This window comes from Oncorhynchus mykiss, chromosome 4 (genome assembly GCF_057628025.1).
Source record: "Oncorhynchus mykiss isolate SJ-2025 chromosome 4, ASM5762802v1, whole genome shotgun sequence".
NCBI lineage: Eukaryota > Metazoa > Chordata > Actinopteri > Salmoniformes > Salmonidae > Oncorhynchus > Oncorhynchus mykiss.
In genome coordinates this window covers 16,643,068-16,656,897 of record NC_143025.1, presented here as the reverse complement: position 1 = coordinate 16,656,897, position 13,830 = coordinate 16,643,068, and the positions used below count along the sequence as shown (strand labels likewise).

General features: G+C 42.6%; 1 protein-coding gene across 2 annotated transcripts in view; it reads right to left on the bottom strand.

Moving 5' to 3' along the window:
• The window catches only part of LOC110521393 (peroxisome proliferator-activated receptor alpha), a 62,731-nt gene that overhangs the window by 5,857 nt on the left and 43,044 nt on the right, over positions 1–13,830 (bottom strand). For both annotated transcript variants that reach the window (XM_021598925.3, XM_036968539.2), the window contains one exon: positions 11,020–11,219. In XM_021598925.3, the coding sequence (XP_021454600.1) occupies positions 11,020–11,219 (200 nt within the window). The remainder of the gene's footprint in view (positions 1–11,019; positions 11,220–13,830) is intronic.

Genomic DNA, 13,830 nt, shown 5'->3' with positions numbered 1-13,830 from the left:
ATACATAAAAAAGACCCTGTGGAAAAGGTAGGTATTTGCAATATTACTACTACTAAAGTGAGGAGAGGAAATATGTTATTTCAGGAAGTTTAAATCCTTATTGTGACATAATCTGATCCCTGTCCTTGACCCTAGAGTAAGTTAAGAACTCCCCCGTCTCAAAACCTAAAATGTATTTTATTCCATTATGAATCTGGCGAGGTTAACTTGTTTCTACTGAAATATGTTTAGGGACAGGGCAAACAGGTCTAGATGTCCTACGCTGTAGCAAAACAAACAACAGGCAAATCTAATATACAGTAATCACGTGTGTACCCTTAGACACGGAGCCATGTCTTACAAAAGCACTGCTGCATGTGCTTCCTCAACAAGCACTGCAAAGACACCAACTCAACATGTTTCCAACAGGAAATACACAAGGACTGTGTTTACTTAAATAAACTCAACAGTTATCTAACTCTACTTTGCAACGGGTTAAAAAAGAACACGTTTGTTTTTAGATTGTAAGGCTGCTAAACAACTGTCTCTGGGTCACTGTTTTGGTGGGGCTGTTTTGGAAGTAGGCTACACTACCATAGATGCAGTGGTGAAAGTTCCCACAGACGCCAATCCAGCACCTGCTCCTGTATATCAAACCCAGAGCTCTGATACGTTAATGCTGCGCAAACGATAAACTACATGCTACACACAGTTTACTCAACTCACAATATGATACGCTCCCAACATTTGACTGGCAATGCATGCCAAAATAGCATTGTTGATGGTGGCAACTGGGTGGAAGGTGGAGCCGCTTGATCAAAAACAGAAAATGTGTTCAATCTGTGCATACTGTATGCAGAAGGCACTACACTGTAAATAGAATGAACAAATATTCAACATATAATTGTAAGGCAACCAGCTGCAATGGGATTGTGTTTGCTCAACATTTGGGAATATTGCTGAACCAATATACAGTTGAGTGAACAAACCTTAGCTCCAATTCTTGCCCATTTGAAGTCCACTCAACTCACAGAATAATGCCGATTAAACCGTTGATTAAGTTAGCTTTTTTTCTTCTTTTTTTTTGACAGTGTAAATTGTAAAAAAAAAAAAAAAGTGTTTGGGTAAATTGAGAATTTTTTTTACATTCAGCATCACTCCGTCAAGGGAAATATAGTATGTTTTTTATAAAAGAGATATCTATATACACTGAGTGTACAAAAGATTTCCATGACAAAGCTATGATCCCTTAACTTGTTAAATCCACTTCAATCAGTGTAGATGAAGGGGAGGAGACAGGTTAAAGAAGGATTTTTAAGCCTTGAGAGAATTGAGACATGGATTGTGTATGTGCCATTCAGAAGATGAAAGTTCAAGACAAAATACTTAAGTGGCTTTGAACGGGGTATGGTAGTACGTGCCAGGCACACCGGTGTGTGTGTGTGTCGAGAACTTCAACACTGCTGGGTCTTTCACGCTCAACAGTTTCCTGTGTGTATCAAGAATGGTCCACCACCCGGACAACCAGCCAACTTTACACAACTGTGGGAAGCATCGAAGTCAACATGGGCCAGCATCCTTGTGAAACGCTTTCAACACCTTGTAGAGTCCATACCCTGATGAATTGAGGCTGTTCTGTGGGCAAATGGGGTGTAACAAACAAACACTTTGTACTTTTTAATTACACTTTTAACATAGGCCAGGCCCTGTTGTTACCTGATATCCCTGCAATAATTCCTTGCATTACGCCTGGTAAGAAAACACTTTAATTTGCTTAACTTGCCATTGGTCCCAACATTGGCAAACTTTTCTCCATGGCCATTGGCTCAACTTACGCCAAGGCAAACCTTTTGACTATATTAGCTCACACAGCTACAAGGATGCACTTTCATGCTAGGTTTAGGACCTCATATGGTAGCTTATAAAGACCCCAACTGATGTATAGAACAATCTTCAAATGATCTACTTTGGTTTAGATCACCAACAACTGAATTTGGCTCTGCCCGGAGTATCCCTGAAGTACCCTTCATGTGCATTTTACCAGTAGGTCTATGGTCTCATGAGTTTTCTCAAGTACCCCGAGCTGATAGGCCAAGTACCACCAGGGGTCCTAGTACCCCTGGTTGGGAACCACTGGTTTAGATACAAACATCATCAAACCTCTAACACAATAAATTCATTTGACTTGGCGAAAATCTGTTTTTTGGAACTAACTTTTCAATGTGGTTTCTTCCTCCACAGACTCCATGAAATGATGACCTCTTCCTAAATATTTGGTCACATGATTCATTTTGTGTACAGTGCATTTGGACCCCTTCCCTTTTTCGAAATGTTGTTACAGCCTTATTCTAAAATTAATTAAATAAAAAATGTCCCTCATCAATCTACACACAATAACCAATAATGACAAAGCAGTTTGTCATTTTTTTTTGCAAATGAATGAAATATTCAAAACAGAAATACCTTATTTACATAATTATTCAGACCCTTTGCTATGAGACTCGAAATTGAGCTCAGGTGCATCCATGTTTCCATTGACCATCCTTGAGATGTTTCTACAACTTGATTAGGTCCACCTGTGGTAAATTCTATTGATTGGACATGATTTGGAAAGGCACACACCTGTCTATATAAGGTCCCACAGTTGACAGTGCATGCCAGAGCAAAAACCAAGCCATGAGGTCTAAGGAATCTTCCTTAGAGCTCTGAGACAGATCTGGGGATGGATACCAAAACATTTCTGCAGCATTGAAGGTTCCCAAGAACACTGTGGCAACTATACTATTCTTAAATGGAAGAAGTTTTGAACCACCAAGACTATTCCTAGAGCTGGCCACCCGCCAAACTGAGCAATCGGAGGAGATGCGCCTTGGTCAGGGAGGTGACCAACAACGCTATGGTCACTCTGACAGAGCTCCAGAGTTCCTCTGTGGAGATGGGAGAACCTTCCCGAAGGACAACCATCTCTGCAGCACTCCACCAATCAGGCCTTTATGGTAGAGTGGCCAGACGGAAGCCACACACATGACAGCCTGCTTGCAAAAGGCACCTAAAGGACTCCCAGATCATGAGAAACAAGATTCTCTGGTCTGATGAAACCAAGATTGAACTATTTGTCCTGAATGCCTAGCATCACATCTGGAGGAAACCTGGCACCATCCCAACGGTGAAGCATGGTGGTAGCATCATCATGCTGTGGGTATGTTTTTCAGCAGCAGGGACTGGGAGACTAGTCACTCGAGATTCTTGATGAAAATCTTCTTCAAAGCGCTCAGGACCTCAGACTGGGGCAAATGTTCACCTTCCAACAGGACAATGACCGTCAACATACAGCCAAGACAATGGAGGAGTCTCTAAATGTCTCTAAATGTCCTGAATAAATGGGTCTGAATCCTTTATGAATGCACTGAATGGCTTCCTACAAACAAGGGTGGCTCAACTTACCCCTTGGGCTCACTCTCCCCTCAAGACATTGCTAAAAGGCTATGCTAAAGGCTATGCTAAAGCTAAACTGAGTGTCTATCCATACAGTGTAGTTGGTCCACAGTTTCTGCTCACTGTTTACAACACTGTGATACCATGAGCTCATTGGGAAACCTGGAGAAGATCAAACCATGCTCTTAGCTGCTTGGACTGAATCAATTCTAACAACTGGACTAGACTATCATTAACTCTAGTAACTAGTAACTGGACTAGACTACTGAACTCTGAGTGGATACTCAATGGATAATGCCAGAGAAGCCGGTGTTTGCAAGATATATTGGCACGCCTGCAAACAGTGGCAGCTCTGCTTCTAGCTCCTAAGCAACTTTGCTGTATTTAGTTTTTTTAGTGTGTTATTTCTTACATTATTAGCCCAGAACGTTTGAAAAATATATATATTACATACAGCCGGAAATAACTTTTGGATATCAGAGCGGTGGTAACTCACCAGCATTACGGCCAGGAATACGACTTTCCTGAATTGGATCCTTTACTTGTGTCCCCCAGGGCAATTGAACTTATCCCAGAGGCTGACGTGGCCAAGACGTGGCCGGAAGAAAATAGGTATTCGGAGTGGACTTCTAGTTCGACTCAGGAGGAGGGCACACAATCCACCGTTTCCGAGTGTATTACTCGCTAATGTTCAGTCTCTGGACATTAAGTCGACGAGATCAGGGCAAGGATCTCCTTCCAGAGAGACATAAGGGACTGTAACATACTCTGTTTCAGGGAATCATGTCTCTCGGGATATACTGTTCCCGTCCATGCAGACAGGAGTAAAGAACTTTCTGGGAAGAAGAAAGGCGGGGGTGTATGTTTCATGGTTAACTACTCATGGTGTGATAACATACAGAAACTGTATATTCCCACTCAAGCCGATACCACAACAGCCCTCAAGGAACTACACTGGACTTTATGGAAACTGGAAGCCACATATCTTGAGGCCGCATTTATTGTAGCTGGGATTTTAACCAAGAACATTTTAAGAAAACGCTATGGAAGTTCTATCAACACATTGGCTGTAGTACTCGCTTAGGAAAAACACTAGACCACTGCTACTCGCCTTTTCGAGATGCCTACCTTCGGCAAATCAGATCACTGCTCCATTTTGCTCCTCCCTTCCCTTTCCCATCTGGACAAGAGTAATACCTACATCAGAATGCTGTTCATTGACTATAGCTCAGCCTTCAACACCATAGTACCATCCAAGCTCATCATTAAGCTTGGGGCCCTGGGTTTGAACCCCACCCTGTGCAACTGGGTCCTGGAGTTCCTGATGGGCCACCCCCAGGTGGTGAAGGTTGGAAACAACACCTCCACTTCACTTATCCTCAACACAGAGGTTCGTACTCAGCCCCCTCCTGTACTCCCTGTTCCCCCATGACTGTGTGGCCATGCACGCCTCCAACTCAATCATCAAGTTTGCAAATGACACTGATTACCAACAATGACAAGACAGACTACAGGGAGGAGGTGAGGGCCCTGGCAGAGTGGTGCCAGGAAAATAACCTCTCCCTCAACATCAACAACATGAAGGAGCTGATCATGGACTTCAGAAAACAGCAGAGGGAGCACGCCCCTATCCACATTATCGGGACCACAGTGGAGAAGGGGGAAAGCTTCAAGTTCCTCGGCGTACACATCACAGACAAACTGAAATGGTCCACCCACACAGACAGTGTGATGAAGAAGGCGCAACAGCACCTCTTCAACCTCAGGAGGTTGAAGGAATTTGTCTTGGCCCCTAGGACCCTCAGAAACTTTTACAAATGCACAATTGAGAGCATCCTGTTTGGCTGTATCACCGCCTGGTACAGCAACTGCACCGCCCGAAACCACAGGGTTCTCCAGAGGGTGGTGCTGTTTGCCCAACGCATCACCGGGGGCACACTACCTGCCCTTCAGGACACCTACAGCACCCGATGTCACAGGAAGTCCAAAAAGATCATCAAGGACATCAACCATCCGAGCTATCATCCAGAAGACGAGGTCAGTACAGGTGCATCAAAGCTGGGACCGAGAGACTGAAAAACTGCTTTTCTCTTAAGGCCATCAGACTGTTGAATAGCCATCACTAGCCGGGCACCACCTGGTTACTCAACCCTGCACCTTAGAGGCTGCTTTCCTATATACATAGACATGGAATCACTGGCCACTAGTCACTTTAATAATGTTTACAAACTGCGTTACTGATCTCATATGTATATACTGTATTCTATTCTAATGTATTTTAGCCATTTATTTGATTTAATTTTCGGTTGCCAGAGACGCGACCCAGTCATTGTCTTTTTGTTCTGTATCTATGGACATGACCGAGTAGTTCGTTCTAAATGTTCCATTGCCATATTGGCTGCCAACGTTCTTATCCCTTGCTTGCTACCGTAGCTAGCCAACTACGGCTAACTTCCAGTCACGCCAAACAGTGCAGCCAGAATAACAATAGTAGCTGCATTTGCGTTTGTTTAAGCTGTTTTGTAGTGACATTTTATTTGGATACATCCATAACAATGAGCTAATGAGGCGCGATTTCGCCTGACATAGAAAATGTGCTCACTCGTCAGGATACAGTTGTTCAGAGGAGCTAGCCAACAACACAGCCAACACAATCACTTCAAACTTAAACTGGAAAGACTGCAAACTAGCTGCACTTTGTTTATTTTTACCTTTTTTCAATTTACATTTCTTTGTACATGCAGTTGAAGTCAGAAGTTTACATATACCTTAGCCAAATATATTTAAACTCAGTTTTTCACAATTCCTGACATTTAATCAGAGTAAAAATTCCCTGTTTTAGGTCAGTTAGGATCACCACATTGTTTTAAGAATGTGAAATGTCAGATTAATAGTAGAGAGAATTATTTATTTCAGCTTTTATTTCTTTCATCACATTCCCAGTGGGGCAGAAGTTTAGATACACTCAATTAGCATTTGGTAGCATTGCCTTTAAATGGTTTAACTTGGGTCATACGTTTTGGGTAGCCTTCCAGAAGCTTCCCACAATCAGTTGGGTGAATTTTGGCCCATTCCTTCTGACAGACCTGGTGTAACTGAGTCAGGTTTGTAGGCCTCCTTGCTCACACACGCTTTTCCAGTTCTGCCCACAAATGTTCTATAGGATTGAGGTCAGGGCTTTGTGATGGCCACTCCAATACCTTGACTTTGTTGTCCTTAAGCCATTTTGCCACAACTTTGGAAGTATGCTTGGGGTCATTGTCCATTTGGAAGACCCATTTGCAACCAAGTTTTAACTTCCTGACTGATGTCTTGAGATGTTGTTTCAATATATCCACATCATATTGCCTCCTCATGATGCCATCTATTTTGTGAAGTGCACCAGTCCCTCCTGCAGCAAAGCACCCCCACAGCTGCCACCCCTGTGATTCATGGGTGGGATGGTGTTCTTCGGCTTGCAAGCCTCTCCCTTTTCCTCCAAACATAATGATGGTCATTATGGCCAAACAGTTCTATTTTTGTTTCATCAGACCAGAGGACATTTCTCCAAAAAGTATGATCTTTGTCCCCATGTGCAGTTGCAAACCGTAGCCTGGCTTTTTTATGGAGGTTTTGGAGCAGTGGCTTCTTCCTTGCTGAGCCGCCTTTCAGGTGATGTCGATATAGGACTCGTTTTACTGTGGACATAGATACTACCTGTTTCCTCCAGCATCTTCACAAGGTCTTTTGCTGTTGTTCTGGGATTGATTTGTACATTGATTTGTACAAAAGTACATTCATCTCTAGGAGACAGAACGTGTCTCCTTCCTGAGCGGTATGATGGCTGCATGGTCCCATGGTGTTTATACGTGCGTACTATTGTTTGTACAGATGAAGGTGGTACCTTCAGGCGCTTGGAAATTGCTCCCAAGGATGAACCAGACTTGTGGAAGTCTACAATTTTATTTCTGAGATCTTGGCTGATTTCTTTTGATTTTCCCATGATGTCAAGCAAAGAGGCACTGAGTATGAAGGTAGGCCTTGAAATACATCTACAGGGACACCTCCAATTGACTCAAATGATGTCAATTCACCTATCAGAAGCTTCTAAAGCCATGACATAATTTTCTGGATTTTTCCAAGCTGTTTAAAGGCACAGTCAACTTAGTGTATGTTTTCTTCTGACCCACTGGAATTGTGATACAGTGAAATAATATGTCTGTAAACAATTGTTGGAAATATTACTTGTGTCATGCACAAAGTAGATGTCCTAACTGACTTGCTAAAATTATAGTTTGTTAACAAGAAATTTGTGGAATGGTTGAAAAACAAGTTTTAATGACTCCAACCTAAGTGTATGTAAACTTCTGACTTCAACTGTATCCATAAAAACTATGCCAGCTGATTGATGATTTCGACTGGCTGAGAAACACTGCCTGCCTGTCTGTCTTGTCCCGTCAAAAGACACGCTCATTACTATGGGAGATCGAATTTGAGATTGAATTTGAATATTGAAACAATGTTGCAAATGTCACAGAGACAGACAGCAAGGTTTATACAAATATCCACTGTTAAAAACGAAATGTTAGTCTAAAAGAAATATGAGATAATGTATAGATTACTTTTATAGTGGAGATCAAGTACATAAATAGCCTGGCTGGGCTGATGAGACAGTGGATTGCGCAGTCAGATGGAACAGAGTAAATAGGCATTTTAACATCATATATCTTAACTTGTGGAATAGACACCGGCTGGAATGAGGTTTTAACCAATCAGCATTTAGGATAAGAACCACCCGTTGTATAAAGAGAACTAAAGACTCACCACTGAACAGAGAACTACAGACTCACCACTGAACAGAGAACTACAGCCTAACCACTGAACCGAAGAACTCAGATTCACCACTGAACAGAGGAACTACAGACTCACCACTGAATAGAAGAACTACAGACTCACCACTGAACAGAAGAACTAAAGACTCACCACTTTTTTATTTTTTCACCTTTATTTAACCAGGTAGGCCAGTTGAGAACAAGTTCTCATTTACAACTGTGACCTGGCCAAGATAAAGCAAAGCAGTGCAACAAAACCATCAACACAGAGTTACACATAAACAAACGTACAGTCAATAACATAATATAAAAATCTATGTACAGTGTGTGCAAATGTAGAAGAGTAGGCAATAAAGGCAATAAATAGGCCATAGAGGTGAAATGAATTACAATTTAACACTGGAGTAATAGATGTGCAGATGAGGATGTGCAAGTAGAGATACTGGGGTGCAAAAGAGCAAGAGGGTAAGTAATAATATGGGGATGAGGTAATTGGGTGGGCTATTTACAGATTGGCTGTGTACAGGTACAGTGATTGGTAAGCTGCTCTGACAGCTGATGCTTAAAGTTAGAGAGGGAGATATAAGACTCCAGCTTCAGAGATTTTTGCAATTCATTCCAGTCGTTGGCAGCAGAGAACTGGAAGGAAAGGCAGCCAAAGGAAGTGTTGGCTCTGGGGATGATCAGTGAAATATACCTGCTGGGTGTTGCTATGGTGACCAGTGAGCTGAGATAAGGTGGGGCTTTACCTAGCAAAGACTTATAGATGAACTGGAGCCAGTGGGTTTGGTGACAAATATGTAGTGAGGGCCAGCCAACGAGAGCATACACGTCGCAGTGGTGGGTAGTATATGGGGCTTTGGTGACGAAACAGATGGCACTGTGATAGACTACATCCAGTTTGCCGAGTAGAGGGTTGGAGGCTATTTTGTAAATTACATCGTCAAGTTGCTGCAGGGGGTGCTGAGATGTTGGTCGGGGTAGGGGTAGCCAGGTGGAAAGCATTGCCAGCCATAGGAAAATGCTTATTGAAACTATCGATTATTGTAGATTTATCGGTGATTACAGTGTTTCCTATCCTCAGTGCAGTGGGCAGCTGGGAGGAGGTGCTCTTATTCTCCATGGACTTTACAGTGTTCCAAAACTTTTTGGAATTAGTGCTATAGGATGCACATTTCTGTCTGAAAAAGCTAGTCTTAGCTTTCCTAACTGACTGAATATATTGGTTGCTGACTTCCCTGAAAAGTTGCATATCGCAGGGGCTATTCGTTGCTAATGCAGAATGCCACATTATGTTTTTGTGCTGGTCAAGGGCAGTCAGGTCTGGGGTGAACCATGTCTGTTCTTAGTTCTACATTTTTTGAATGGGGCATGCTTATTTAAGATGGTGAGGAAAGCACTTTTGAAGAGCAACCAGGCATCTTCTACTGACGGGATGAGGTCAATATCCTTCCAGGATACCTGGGCCAAGTCGATTAGAAAGGCCTGGTCGCTGTGTTTTAGGTTTTAGGGAGTGTTTAAAGGGAGCGTTTGACAGTGATGAGGGGTGGTCGTTTGACCGCGGACCCATTACACATGCAGGCAATGAGGCAGTGATCGCTGAGATCCTGGTTGAAGACAGCAGAGGTGTATTTAGAGGGCAAGTTGGTCAGGACGATATCTAAGAGGATGGCCATGGTTACGGATTTAGGGTTGTACCTGGTAGGTTGCTTGATAATTTGTGTGCGATTGAGGACATCTAGCTTAGATTGTAGGACGGCCTGGGTGTTAAGCATGTCCCAATTTAGGTAATCTAACAGTACGGATTTTTAGAAGAAGCTTGAATTGTTTGGGCACAGACCTGGATAGTATGACAGAACTCTCCAGGCTATCTCTGCTGTAGATTGCAACTCCGCCCCCTTTAGCAGTTCTATCTTGTCGGAAAATGTTATAGTTAGGGATGGGAATTTCAGGATTTTTGATGGCCTTCCTAAGCCAGGATTCAGACACGGCTAGGACATCCGGGTTGACGGAGTGTGATAAAGTAGTGAACAAAACAAATTTAGGGAGAAGGCTTCTAATGTTAACATGCATGAAACTGAACAACTGAACAGAGGAACTACAGACTCACCACTGAACATAGGAACTACAGTAACAGTTTGGTCTGTGTTACATGTGGATGTGTATTTCAACTGACCTGTGACCACTGACCGCTTACTGACTGAATCCTTTCTGACATCTTCTTTATGACCCTTGCCACACCTACACCCACCGATGATGGAATTCACCAATTTACCAGAAACATAACACTTATCCCACCCATATAGTCTACTCTTGGAGTCCACAGATCTAAGGGCATAATCTTTAAAGAAAGATGGAAGGAGTTTTTTTCCAAATACTGTTAATAATGGTCCTTTATGAGTCAGGATCATACAGAGTGTCTCTTCATAAAGTATATTCAGACAGATGTTTCCTAGAAATGTATTTCTGTCGTTGCATGATTCTTTGGCTCCTATTGGGTAGTTGTTGCCAGGTTATATTGACACATAAGGACTGTTTGATTGCCCATTTCATCACATTTAAACTGGATCCAAATGCAGCCTACACACTCCAAAGGGAATCATTCAAAATATAATATTGGACCCTTCTGGTTGCACAAAAAATACATGGTGTAATCATTAGGGTTGGAACAAATAGTATGGCATTTCCAATATTTGAATTATTGCCTTTGGACAGTGAGTTTCAGTTTGGTCCAACATGCTCGCATGCATGCAAGCAAGCCCCAATCCCCCCCACTTCCACACACTGCTCTTACTGGAGTGCTGGTCTTTCCGGTGAGGATGGTGCGGGCTTTGGCCTTGTTCATGTTGAAGTTTTTGAGGTAGGCCTCATAGATGTGCCTGGCCAGGGTCTTCTGGTCAGCTTGCTCGGGGTCCTCCACCTCCCTGTCCCCCGTCTGGATCTCTGCCTTCAGCTTCAGCTTCTCTGACTGGGGCATCCGACCAAAACGGATCGCTAAACAGAGAGCACAGAGGAGAGGAAGAAAACACATTAGGTGCAGCATGGCAGTGACGTGTCATTAAAAAATTAAACTGCAACGGACAAAGATGTATCTGTTTTGCTGAGACAGATATGCAGACGTGTAACGGATGTGAAACGGCTAGCTTAGTTAGCGGTGCGCGCTAAATAGCGTTTCAATCGGTGACGTCACTTGCTCTGAGACCTTGAAGTAGTAGTTCCCCTTGCTCTGCAAGGGCCGCGGCTTTTGTGGAGCGATGGGTAACGATGCTTCGTGGGTGTCAGTTGTTGATGTGTGCACAAGGTCCCTGGTTCGCGCCCGGCTATGGGCGAGGGGACGGTCTAAAATTATACTGTTACAGACGCATGCCAATTGTACGGTATATTGTTTATCAAATCAACATAAGAAAGATATGGAGGTTCAAGACAATTGACTACTGTTTGCCAAATCATGAACACTGTTGTTTTAAGTTTTCTAGATATAAAGACAGGTTATGGATCCCTGGAGACATGAGTTTAATGTCCTGTATGTTCCAGGAACAGTTGAGAGAATTGGGGCAGGATGAGGGCTAGTTGAGGATTAATGTGTTAGCACACTAAAGAAAATAGGACAAATCAGGTAGCTAGTGTGTGTGTGACTCTGATCCTAAGTGTCTAGCTAATCAGATTACAGTTGCACTACCAATAACCCCTTCCCTCTGACACACACACACACACACACACACACACACACACACACACACACACACACACACACACACACACACACACACACACACACACACACACACACACACACACACACACACACACACACACACACACACACAACAGCAGGTGCACCTATTACATATATTTATGGTACTCTAAAGGGATACAGCTGGGCTCAGATTTCACTGGCTTCTATAGCACAAATGTGTTCTATTGTGATTAACCACACCACACACACACACACATTCACTGACTGGTAAATTACAGTAAAACAAGCCGGTGTTCAGAATGGGGCCATATTAGATTACTGTATAAGTTAATGGTTCCTCTAAACTTGGCAGATCCCTGGGAAGGATGGCAAACCTGGGTTCAAATACTATTCAACATCATTTCAAATACTTCGCTTGGGCTCGATTGAATTTACCTGGCAGACTAAAGCAAACGCTTAAAGTATTTGAAACATTTCAAATAGTAGTTGAACCCACGTCAGGAGGATGGGGATCCTGAGGCAGCAGCCAACTGTCATTAGAGAAAGAGGAAATGAGAGATACTCTGAGCGGGGCCCAGGAGACTCGGGATAAGAACATCAGACTAAGAGGAGGATGAGGATGAGTCTCTGACTCACTAAAGCAGAGCACAGGGACGGTGTGGGACAACAATCTGTCAGAGCGTCTGTCAAACAAACAACAAAACCCAATCTATGCTGCTGAAAGGCTTAAGGAGCAGGGAGGAATTTAATCGATAGTTCTGGAGTGCTGTAGTCCTGCTGGCCATCAGGCAAACAAAAGTCTACCAAGGCAAGAGTGACTACCAAAATAAATTGCACACAGAAATCAGACTTTTGTGCAAATCTTCCATTGAAATCCATGCATGATTTATGCAAAAGGTGGAGAGAGAGAGAAAAGGGGGGGGGTCTAAAGCCTCAGTGTATCAGTTTCTATATGTTCCATGACCCTCTCCCATGTCATTCTCCTGTATACTGTTACATTTAGGTAACATATGAAACACCCCTAAAAAATATATAAAATAAATAAATAAACATGAAACACAATACACATGCACAGATAGAGGGATTGTGTGTACAGATAGAGGACTGTATGCACAGATAGAGGACTGTATGTACAGATAGAGGACTGTATGTACAGATAGAGGACTGTGTGCACAGATAGAGGGATTGTGTGTACAGATAGAGGGACTGTGTGTACAGATAGAGGACTGTATGCACAGATAAGAGGGACTGTGTGTACAGATGGAGGACTGTATGCACAGATAGAGGGACTATGTGTACAGATAGAGGGACTGTGTGTACAGATAGAGGACTGTATGCACAGATAGAGGGACTATGTGTACAGATAGAGGACTGTATGCACAGATAGAGGGACTATGTGTACAGATAGAGGACTGTATGTACAGATAGAGGAAGTGCAGATAAGATAAGTGAACACCCACTTTATTGTTCCTGGGGGGAAACTGGTCTTGAACACACAAGTGCTGGTCCCACATAAACATTTTGAAATGAATACTAATATTGAGCATCAGTCCCAGACCTGGGTTCAGATACCATTTGTGGTATTTCAATCACTTTAAAAGACATTTGGAAGTATTTATTTATTTTTTATTTGAAAAGACTAGTTGAATATTGGAATGTATTTAGAAATATACGTGGCAAGTATTTGAAAATACTGAAATACACTGACTCAAATACACTCCCATGCATTTAACCCATTATTTGAAAATAGCATTTTAAATGTGTATTTGAAAATACTTTCAAATAGTAGGCTATTTATAGTTAATTATTTTAAAATACTGTCAAATAGTTCCAATAGAAGCAGTTGATTTTGTGCTAGACATGCACATGTCTAGGCTAAATAAAATGTAGACAAATCTCGACCCTGTA